Here is a 12,206-nt window from a genome sequence, read left to right on the forward strand (position 1 = left end):
ATCATTCCCCTATGCCCGTTTCCCTCTCACCTCCATATCTGCTCATTACCTCCTTCTGGTTCTCCTTCCCTTTCCCGGTCTTCTGTCCTCTCCAGTCAGTTTACCCCTTCTCCAGGCCTTTAGCTCTTTCACGAAACAACTTCCCAGCTCGTAACCTCACTCCTCTGTCTTGTAGTTTCATCCATCACCTGTCACTCCATGGCCACTTGATACTTCTTTCTCTCTCCCCCCACCTTCTTGTTCTGACTTCATCTTTTTTCCAGTCCTGATGAAGGGTCTCACCCCAGAGTGTCGACTGATTTCCTCCAGCATTTTATGTGTGTTGCTCTGAACTTCCAGACCTGCAGATTTTTTTCTTGTTGTTGCTGACTAAGCATTATGTTTATTCACCAACTTAAATTATCCTTAAAGTGCTGATAGTAATCTTCTGCCTTGAGACCTGCAGTTTTTCTAGTAAAGATTCTTCAAGAATACTTTTGGTAAGCAAATTTAGAGATTTACAATTTTGGTGAGGAAACAATATTAAATTTCTAATCAAGGGGAGATTTGATAGAGGTATACAAAATTATGATGGGTATAGATAGAGTGAATGCAAGCAGGCTTTTTCCACTGAGGCAAGGGGAGAAAAAAACCAGAGGACATGGGTTAAGGGTGAGGGGGGAAAAGTTTAAAGGGAACATTAGGGGGTGCTTCTTCACACAGAGAGTGGTGGGAGTATGGAATGAGCTGCCAGACGAGGTGGTAAATGCGGGTTCTTTTTTAACATTTAAGAATAAATTGGACAGATACATGGATGGGAGGTGTATGGAGGGATATGGTCCGTGTGCAGGTCAGTGGGACTAGGCAGAAAATGGTTCGGTACAGCCAAGAAGGGCCAAAAGGCCTGTTCCTGTGCTGTAGTTTTTCTATGGTTTCTATGGTGTGCAGCCTGGAGGAGAACCTGCAAATAATGTTTTTCCGGTATCCCCAAATTTATATTTGTGGTAGAGGGCACGGTATTGCGGTATGAATGAGGCAATGGAGTAAAGGAGTGCATTTTGAGAACAGTATATAATACAACCACTGTAAGTTGGCAGTAATAGAAATACTATACATGTTTAGAGTTCTGTATGGTGGCTGCTTTGTCCTGAATTCTGTAGAGCTTGAGTGTTGCTGGAACTTAGGTTAGTCAGGGAAATAGAGTGTAGTCCTTCATGCTGCTGACTCATGGCTTTTAAATTGTGAAAAATCACTTATCTAAGCCTGACCTATTTTCATAACCACAGTATGTATTTCGCTTGTTGAATTTCAGGTGAATGGTGAACTGCGGAAGTAGCTCATGGGGCATTTGAAATTCAACAGCATGTCTCGGGAAGTAGTATTTTCTCTAATGTTTGACCACATGCTACTTTTTGCCACATATCAGTCCACAGCAATACTTGTAGCTATGGGCTGCTTCTTAACTGAGGAGTTGTGAAGTAAATTAAATACTGTACAATCAGCAAGCATCTCTGCCTGTAAGGTATTTGATGAAACAATTGGAGTTGTTTGCACCAAGGACATTAGGTTGAGCAATTCCTGCAGTAACATACTGCATTTGTGTAATTGATATATCATAACTGCAACCATATTCCTTTTGAGAGTTATGTTGCAACTGTTAGATTACTCTCCCCTTGATGCCCATTGACATTTTACAAGTGCTGCTTGGTTTACACTTGTCCAAATGGTGTTTTGCTGTGAGGGGCTGTCATTACTCTGCAAAAGTACCGTGTGGTATGGACATCGGTGTCCCCTAACTAGAGTTTATCTTATGCCCTGCCTTAAGTGCTACATCCAATGATTGGATAGGATTTTTTTTGTTTTAATGCAATGGGTTGGCAAAATGACCAGCTTAGCTATTTGAATACTCACTTAACAGTCAACTGCTTGATGGGCTTGGAGGCAAATAGAGGCCAGTATGGCAGACATCAATCTTATTAGTTTCAACGATTAGTTGTGTTTTCCCTAAATTCCAAATTTGGAAAAATTAAATTTATCGCTACTTGGTTTGTTCAACAGTCTAGATTACTGGCCTGACAAGTTAAGCATTGTGCCACCATTGTTTATAAAATGAAGAAAGCTGAGAGGTGATTAAATAAAATTGAAATGTTTTAATGGAATAGTTGCAGAGAGAATGCTTATACTTTTGGGGAATAAGAACTACATTTTATAGTCCATCAATATGTGATATTTCTTCTCACAGAATGGATGAGGTTATTAGTGTACGTTTCCAAACCGCAGAGAGAACAATAGTTAAGGTGAAAGGGGTTTCAAAGATTTAAAGTACATTTATTTTCAAAATATGTATGCAGGGTAAAACCCTGAAATTCATCTCTTCACAGTTAGGACAATGGAACTATCGCATTCAAAGAAAAAACATCGAACATAAGACCATAAGAAATAGGAGCAGAATTAGGCCACCATTGAGTCAGCTCTGCCATTCAAACATAGCTGATCCTTTTTTTCCCTTCCTCAGCCCCAGTCCCTGGCCTCATCCCCATCTGAAGTCCTGCCTCCTGCATCAGCTTCTCAGCCACATCTTAATTTGCCAAATCATCTCGTTCCTACTCTCACTGGCATGTGGTACAGGCTGAAATCCAGAATCTATTACCTGGGGGTCCTGCTTCTCTAAATTCTCTATTCAGGACCTCATTGCTTTTCCTTCCTATATCATAGGTACCAATAAGTATCAAGACATCTGCCTGCTCTCCCTCCCTCTGAAAATGTTGTGGACACGATCTGAGAACTCCCTGGGAGGCAACAAACCATGCAGTCCCAAATATAACCCTCCCCCATGCAAAAAAGTTTTGCAAATGGTAAAAAAAAAATCAAAAGCACAATATAAAACACAAAAGGCATTATTTCAACGCAAACAACAGGAATTCTGCAGATGCTGGAAATTCAAGCAACATACATCAAAGTTGCTGGTGAACGCAGCAGGCCAAGCAGCATCTATAGGAAGAGGTGCAGTCGACGTTTCAGGCCAAGACCCTTCGTCAGGACTAACTGAAGGAAGAGTGAGTAAGGGATTTGAAAGCTGGAGGGGGAGGGGGAGATGCAAAATGATAGGAGAAGACAGGAGGGGGAGGGATAGAGCCGAGAGCTGGACAGGTGATAGGCAGAAGGGGATACGAGAGGATCATGGGACAGGAGGTCCGGGAAGAAAGACAGGGGGGGGGTGACCCAGAGGATGGGCAAGAGGTATATTCAGAGGGACAGAGGGAGAAAAAGGAGAGTGAGAGAAAGAATGTGTGCATAAAAATGAGTAACAGATGGGGTACGAGGGGGAGGTGGGGCCTAGCGGAAGTTAGAGAAGTCGATGTTCATGCCATCAGGTTGGAGGCTACCCAGACGGAATATAAGGTGTTGTTCCTCCAACCTGAGCGTGGCTTCATCTTGACAGTAGAGGAGGCCGTGGATAGACATGTCAGAATGGGAATGGGATGTGGAATTAAAATGTGTGGCCACTGGGAGATCCTGCTTTCTCTGGCGGACAGAGCGTAGATGTTCAGCAAAGCGGTCTCCCAGTCTGCGTCGGGTCTCACCAATATATAAAAGGCCACATCGGGAGCACCGGACGCAGTATATCACCCCAGTCGACTCACAGGTGAAGTGATGCCTCACCTGGAAGGACTGTTTGGGGCCCTGAATGGTGGTAAGGGAGGAAGTGTAAGGGCATGTGTAGCACTTGTTCCGCTTACACGGATAAGTGCCAGGAGGGAGATCAGTGGGGAGGGATGGGGGGTCGAATGGACAAGAGAGTTGTGTAGGGAGCGATCCCTGCGGAATGCAGAGAGAGGGGGGAAGGGAAAGATGTGCTTAGTGGTGGGATCCCGTTGGAGGTGGCGGAAGTTACGGAGAATAATATGTTGGACCCGGAGGCTGGTGGGGTGGTAGGTGAGGACCAGGGGAACCCTATTTCTAGTGGGGTGGTGGGAGGATGGAGTGAGAGCAGATGTACGTGAAATGAGGGAGATGCGTTTAAGAGCAGAGTTGATAGTGGAGGAAGGGAAGCCCCTTTCTTTAAAAAATGAAGACATCTCCCTCATCCTAGAATGAAAAGCCTCATCCTGAGAGCAGATGCGGCGGAGACGGAGGAATTGCGAGAAGGGGATGGCGTTTTTGCAAGAGACAGGGTGAGAAGAGGAATAGTCCAGATAGCTGTGAGAGTCAGTAGGCTTATAGTAGACATCAGTGGATAAGCTGTCTCCGGAGACAGAGACAGAAAGATCTAGAAAGGGGAGGGAGGTGTCGGAAATGGACCAGGTAAACTTGAGGGCAGGGTGAAAGTTGGAGGCAAAGTTAATAAAGTCAACGAGCAACAACAGCAAAACAAGCCCCCTTCTTTCCTCTTGCCCATGCACCCACCCACCCTCGCACATAGACAGACTCCAGGACATCACCTTTGACTTCCAGCTATCAGTGAACATGTGGATTTGCTGACACTAGGCTTTGACTTCCTCAGCAGAATAACAGAGATTTGCAAATTCATTCTCCAGCCATCGGGCCTTGACTTCCAGTTGACCTTTGGGCTTCAATCAAGCTCTCTGGTCAGCCTTCGGGCTTCAATCTGGACCACTGTTCAGTCTTCAGGTTTTAATTTGGACCTCTAATAGATGCCAAGCTCTAGTCTTTGGAATGACCTAGGACCCACAGATGATGATGAATGAGGACCATCAATGAGAGCCCAAACTCAGGTCTCAAATGCCGGTTGTCAATGATGGGACCCAGAAGGCTTGTCATTCTCCAGTTAGTGTATTCCTCTGGCCTTCGAAAGTGAGTAGATATTTAGACAGATGCCATCTTGTCCTCCAATTCCCTCACACTCCTCTCCTTAAAACCATAACCTGTCCCTCTCCGTTCCTAAAACCATCCCTACGAATCCAAATCTAAGAATGAACTAATCTGAGCCACAACCTCAGCAGAGACCATAGCTCGGCACCATCTTGAATTCCGCGAATACCAGCCTTACAATATCTACTTGATCATTCCATGTTGTATATTTCGTGATCTAATACCTATATTTGAACATCTGTTTGCCAGTCAGTCTATGTGTGCAATTGTTTATCATTTAAGCAAACAGTATGAATTACATTGTCTAGTTTATTTAACTTTCCCAGAAATGTATTTCATAAATATATCTGTATGGTTAAAACAAAGCTAAGGAAAATTTTGTAATTTGGGAGAATTTCCTTGCTAGAACTCATTTTATTCCTGAGCAGGTCTTTCGCACCTTTTGGAATTGTGACACTTGAAGTGTATTTGATATTTCACGTTTTAGCTACTCAGTATCCTTAATAGGCTTAACAATGAAAACTGCTCCAACTGTTTGCAGGTGCCACAAGCTGAAAACGCAAATAACCTTTACTTTCAGTACACAGCAAAAGTCTCAGGCACAATGTATTACAGGCTATCCGAAAGTAGAGCACAGTACGAAACCTTTTGTAAGCCGAAATGGCACAAAGCGAAGAAGCAATTACCATTAATTTACATGGGAAAAATTTTTGAGCGTTCCCAGACCCAAAAAATAATCTACCAAATCATACCAAATAGCACATAAACCTAGAATAACACTAACATATAGTAAAAACAGAAATGATATGATAAATACACAGCCTATATAAAGTAGAAATAATGTATGTACAATGTAGTTTCACTTACCAGAATTGTGAAGATTTGGCCAAAAAGCAATTTGTAGAAGAAAAATTGGCACGTACAGGCACACGCACATGCCCGTGCGAGGCTTCACATTCATGGTAGTCTTCCACAGGGTAAACACAAGTTTAAAGCTGGAGCTTTTTCTCGTAAAAGTGAATACCCTCTTTGGATTTCTTTTGCTTAGCAAAAACAGGTACTAATGTAGGTCTTTCGTAAAAGCGAAGTGGCATAAAGAGAATTTTCATAAAGCAGGGGACACCAGTATTTTCATATAATTTTTGTTTTAGATGTTGGGAGAGCAAATTTTAGATTTCCAAACATAAATTTTCCAAAAAAATTGTATGTTAATGGAGATTTTTTTTGTATTTTGTGACAGAAAGTAACATATTAAGACCACTATACAGATAAAAGCCTGATTACTTTCTAGATATTTAGCCTACAGCATGATAAACAAAGATAACAAACAGGTATTAATGCTCAATGACAGAATGAGTTAAATAAGCTAAACTGAATAATTGAAAAAGAAATGGGTGTAGAAGGAATCAAACTGGCTGAAAGACAACTAAACTAAAAGGTAGCGGATGCGACAGTTTAATCATCAAATCATCAATTCTTTTGTGGTGGTCATCCCCCCTGCATCAGTTAGGTTTATGAAACATTTCCTTTGTATGGTAAAGCATGAAGGTTACCTTACCAATTGAGTAGGTTTACTTCTTAGTAGAGAAAAGGATGGCATCCCAGAAATTGTACTACCTATTCAAAACAAAAAAAACTGTCTTTTTTAGGAATTAAACAAGTTAAATCTTGAATCAGCAACCAACTCAAAATATTCATCAACGATGACTGAATCTTCAGCATCATTATTTGATCCTTCTGTGATTTCTCCTGATGCTCTACAACTTGGTTCTGGAACATCAGTATTGTCAAAACAACAAGTAAACAGACCGAAGTCTGGAAGGAGCTTGCTTGGTGGCCCTGAAAGCCCAAGTTCCCTAACACCAAGGTAAACAGTCTTTTTTTTATTTCAAAACAAAACAATTCATCTGGCTGAAGGGTCTCAACCCAAAATGTTGACTGTACTGTTTCCCTAGATGCTGCTTGGCCTGCTGAGTTCCTCCGGCATTTTGTGTGCTTGTTTTCAATCTTGTAACTTTATTCTAGATGCATGGATTTTTTTTTGAATTCCAGGGTTCCTCTCTTGCAAACTCGTACAAAAGGATTAAAAGACACCATGGGCTTTGTCAGTCTCTTGTTTTGACACAAATGTATTCTGCGACTTTGTTCTCTCACTCTCCACCCCCCCCTTACTCTCTCTATCTTTCTTTGTGAAATCATTTATAATCAATCTTTTCTGTATAGCTAACCTTAAAGCAGCTCATTATTTTCTTCGTCTTATTGATTTGGGTGACCTTTACCTAATTGTTCTGGGTTCAGATAGTTATTTCTCTTGGTATTATATTATTGTCACCTATATATAATTTTTTGCATTTATTAACCTATCTGCCATCATACTGGAATATTCCTGTGTCTACTCTGCAGTCCCTCTTTCTAGAATACTCACTTGGATCTTGAAGTTCTAAAAGTTGGAAACAAGCCACATCCTAGAAATAGCTAAAAGCTGTGAAGTAGATAGTAGGTTGAAACTTGAGGAAATTTAATAAGGAAATAATAATGAGCAAACCTTTGGGAGCTGTTGTGATGGATGAGTCCCTAGTCTGAAGGAATTTCATCTGTCTTAATGAAATTGCTGATGTGATGGTTAATACATTAGTTTTAATTTTCTAAACTCCCAAAACAGATTTGGGAAAACACCATTAGACCTGAAAATAATGAATTTAAATTGTTGATTCAAATCAGGCAGGCAGAAAGAAACACACATAAAAGTTGTTGGTGAATGTAGCCGGCCAGGCAGCATCTCTAAGAAGAGGTACAGTCAACATTTCATCAGGACTAACTGAAAGAAGAGCTAGTAAGAGATTTGAAAGTGGGAGGGGGAAGGGGGAGATCCAAAATGATAGGAGAAGACGGGGGGCGGGGGTGGGATGGAGCCAAGAGCTGGACAGGTGATTGGCAAAAGGGATATGAGAGGATCATGGGACAGGAGGCCCGGGGAGAAAGAAAAGTGGGGGGGGGACCCAGAGGATGGGCAAGGGGTATAGTCAGAGGGACAGAGGGAGAAAAAGGAGAGAGAGAAAAAGAATGTGTGTATAGGAATAAATAACGGATGGGGTACGAGGGGGAGGTGGGGCATTAACAGAAGTTAGAGAAGTCAATGTTCATGCCATCAGGTTGGAGGCTACCCAGACGGAATATAAAGTGTTGTTCCTCCAACCTGAGTGTGGCTTCCTCTTGACAGTAGAGGAGGCTGTGGATAGACATGTCAGAATGGGAATGGGATGTGGCATTAAAATGTGTGTCCACTGGGAGATCCTGCTTTCTCTGGCAGACAGAGAAAGTAGGTGTTCAGCGAAATGGTCTCAGTATATCACCCCAGCCGGCTCACAGGTGAAGTGTCGCCTCACCTGGAAGGACTGTCTGGGGCCCTGAATGGTAGTGAGGGAGGAAGTGTAAGGGCGTGTGTAGCACTTGTCCTGCTTACAAGTATAAGTACCGGGAGGGAGATCGGTGGGAAGGGATGGGGGGACGAATGAATGAGGGAGTCGTATAGGGAGTGACCCCTGAGGAAAGCAGAGGGGGGGAGGGAAAGATGTGCTTAGTGGTGGGATCCTGTTGGAGGTAGCGGAAGTTACGGAGAATTATATGTTGGACCCGGAGGCTGGTGGGGTGGTAGGCGAGGACCAGGGGCACCCTATTCCTAGTGGGGTGGCGGGAGGATGGAGTGAGATCAGATGTGCATGAAATGGGGCAGATGCGTTTGAGAGCAGAGTTGATGGTGGAGGAAGAGAAGCCCCTTTCTCTAAAAAAGGACATCTCTTTCGTCCTGGAATGAAAAGCCTCATCCTGACAGCAGATGTGGCGGAGACAGAGAAATTGCGAGAAGGGGATGGCATTTTTACAAGAGACAGGGTGAGAAGAGGAATTGTCCAGATAGCTGTGAGAGTCAGTAGGCTTATAGTAGACATCAGTAGATAAGCTGTCTCCAGAGATAGAGACAGAAAGATCTAGAAAGGGGAGGGAGGTTTCAGAAATGGACCAGGCTTTTTAAAAGGAGGATTTAGCAGACATCCAAACAGTAGCCAGTATGTGGAATACAACTTACAATGTCAGACAAGGAAAATCGAAGCACAAAAGCAAAAGAGAGGGCTTATAACATAGCAGGAATGAGCAGAAACTGGGTGATTGGAAAATGTTTTAAAACCGCCAGAAGACAATTAAACAAGCCATGAGGAGAAAACATGAAATATGAATGTAAGCCATCCATTAATATGAAAGAGAACACCAAATGATTTTTCAGATATATCAAGACTAAAAGAGAGGAAACAGCAGAAAATTGCACTGGAGATGTACACGAGGGACAAATAAATGGTGAACTAACTTAGTAACTCAGTTTTCACTGTCGATGACGCTAGTGGTGCAGCAAGAATTTGTGATAGCGGGCAGAAATGAGTGTAGCTGCTATTACTAAGAAGTTGTTTGATAAACTGAAAGATCTGAAGGCGGGTATGTTATTGGAACAAAGGAGACACAGTGCATGTTGTGAGCTTGGATGTTCAGAAGACCTTTGACAAGGTGTCACACATGAGTCTGCTTAACAAGATAAGAGCCTATGGTATTACAGAAAAGGAACTAGCTTAGATAGAAGAGTGGCTGACTGGCAGGAGACAAATATTGGGAATATGTGATGTTTTTCTGTTCCACAGAGATTGGTGGTAGGATGCTTTCTTTTCACAAGACAGATCTCCAGAGCCTGATCAGTGTGGTAAATGGATTTCTGTTAGGAAATTAAGGTTCCAATTAATTGGTTTCTCTGGAATGTTGGATCATATTTTATCTGGGGGAGATCAATGGTTGGAAGCAAAGGATGAAGGTTGTTTGGCAGACCTAAAGGTGCCTTTTTATGTATATTTTCAGCTTTGGAGTTTTGCCCCCGGATACCACAAGTGCAGGTGATGGATCTTTTTTGCCAAGCTGTACAAATTCTTCCATAATTGATTCATCTTCCACAGGGGCCCTGACAAAAAAGGTAAAGGTGTATATTTAAAATCATACCTAGATGTAATGTAGAAGAGCATTTAAACGCTCTGTTTTACTTGCAATGTATGTTACCTGTATAGGTAGATATGACTAAAATTTAATTCTTGTCTGTTCTCTCCTTTCATAACTCAAGTCTGTAGCAAGAATATCACCAGGTAGAACCAAGTCTGTATTTGCGCAGAGTGGAAACAGTCGTGATACAATTGCATTTCCACTGACACAGACGCAAACCCCAAGCCCACGCACCAGGTTAGTAATGCAGCTGTGTATTGGTGTGTTTTGCCCTTGGTTTTTAGTACATTTTGTTCGTATGGTTTTATGAAAACAAAAGAAACAGCAGTTATAATAAGCCAAAAAGCCTTTCAAACTGGCTAATCTTCCATACAGTAGCACTTTTCCTATATCCCAGTTCTCTTGATTCTGGAGATCTATTGATTTGACTTCCACTTACAGTGCTGTGCAAAAAGTCTTAGGCACATATAAAAAAATTCTGTAAAGCCAAGGTGCTTTCAGAAATAATGAAATGGTAAGTTTCTAAATATCAAAAAATGTATTGTAAGATGTTGTAGCAGTAAAAAACTAAATCAAATTAATGTTTGGCATGACTACCCTTTGCCTTTAAAATTGCTTAAATTTTATGGAAATAAAATAACAATCAACATTTTGAGCCAAGACCCTTCTTCAGAATTGAGAAGGAAGGAAGAGAACACCAAAATAGAAAATTGAATGGAGGGTAAGGAAGCTACTAGAAGGTAATAGGTGAAGCCAGGTGAGAGGGGAAAGTTAAATATTGAAGGAATCTGATGGGAGAGGAGAGTGGACCATATAGGAAGGAGGAGGAGACCCAGGGGAAAGTAATAGGCAGATGAGAAGATGTTAAAAGATCAGAGTGGGAAAGAGGAAAAGGTAGAATTTTTTTATTGGAAGGAGAAATTGACATTCATGCCAACAGGTTGGATGCTACCCAGGCGAAATATGTGTTGCTTCTCCCTGAGGATGGCTTTATCTTGGCGCAAGAGTGGTCTACTACTTATGCATTAGTTTCTTTAATGAAGTATAACATTAAATTTTTTGAAAAATTAATGTTAGGAAATCTAAAACTTGCTTTACTCTACTTACATATTAATACAGAAGACAAAAAAAAATAAACACCTGAAGCAAAATTTTTATTAAAAATCTGGGATGCCTAATACTTCTGCACAGATTTGTACCTCGAGGTAGAAAATTGCAAACATTCATCATTATTTATGTGAAGAATTTTTTGTGGATGTCTGTCCTAAATACCCTCTCCCCTATTCTGAGACTGTGAACTCAAGTTCAATACTTGCCAGACAGTGAAAAGCCATTTAAGTTTTAACAATATCTCCTTCCATTGCTCTAAATCCGGAGATTGCACACCTAGTGTACTCATTCGATCATATTTTTTGAGAAGAAATGAAAGTTCATTCTATTAAATCTGTGCTATATCCTATGAGAGCAGTGGCATTATTCGTATTCCTCCCTTTCTTTCTGTGTCTGCAACTCATTCTATTTCACAGATCCATCAATTGCCTTTGATTCTTTTGATTATTTAGCTCCTATGAGAGGGAACTTAGAATATCCATTTAAGCTAATAACATGCTTTTGTGAAATGTGGGAGCATTGAGACGAAAACAACAAGATGAGGGAAGTATATGCACTTTATAAACAGAACATAAAATCTGAATTAAAACTGGGTTGCTGGTGCTGTGGGGCAGTGACACTGATTGTGGCACTATTTTTTCACCTCTGTATAGCATTGCCATCATCCTTGAAGTAGGCACACTAAATTTTACTTATTTGGGAAGAAGTGCAGCATGTAATAGGCCTTTCCAGCCCAACTAGTTCAAGCTATCCTATTACACATGTGTCCGATTAACCTTTGGACTATGGGAGGAAACCGGAGCACCCAGAGAAAACCCATGCGGATACAGGGAAGAACATACAAATTCCTTACAGATAGTGGTGAGAATTAACATTGTGAAGAGTTGTGCTAACCAATATGCTACCTTGCCACCCAGTCTTTACTTTATTCTTCACTGTAGTCTCTGGGGTAAGAAATATATCCTTCTTGGATAAGGAGGACTAAGTGATGGGAAATGGAATTAAGGTGCCAGTCATCTGTGATTTCATAGAATGGTACAGAAAATTTGAGTGCCTTATTGACATATGAAGTACATAACAAAATTGATCAATGGAGCTTTAAGTAGTTCTAACTCTTTATTATCACCTTAATCAAGATGGTGATCATCAGTGACGTTCTGGGGGCTGAAGACAACAGTTTCAAATATTCTTTTAAATATGCCTCTCTCAAATTACTTTCACTGCAATTTGCAGCATGTAACTCAATATACTTT

The 12,206-nt window shown here is 41.3% G+C and overlaps 1 protein-coding gene across 1 annotated transcript in view; it reads left to right on the plus strand.

Annotated features, from left to right (window-relative positions):
* The window catches only part of LOC134341076 (cell division cycle protein 27 homolog), a 272,971-nt gene that overhangs the window by 65,908 nt on the left and 194,857 nt on the right, over window positions 1-12,206 (plus strand). The window contains exons 7-9 of the mRNA XM_063038824.1: window positions 6,462-6,679; window positions 9,709-9,820; window positions 9,965-10,080. Of these exons, the coding sequence (XP_062894894.1) occupies window positions 6,462-6,679; window positions 9,709-9,820; window positions 9,965-10,080 (446 nt within the window). The remainder of the gene's footprint in view (window positions 1-6,461; window positions 6,680-9,708; window positions 9,821-9,964; window positions 10,081-12,206) is intronic.

The sequence above is a fragment of the Mobula hypostoma genome, chromosome Y, assembly GCF_963921235.1.
Source record: "Mobula hypostoma chromosome Y, sMobHyp1.1, whole genome shotgun sequence".
In the NCBI taxonomy this organism is placed as follows: domain Eukaryota; kingdom Metazoa; phylum Chordata; class Chondrichthyes; order Myliobatiformes; family Myliobatidae; genus Mobula; species Mobula hypostoma.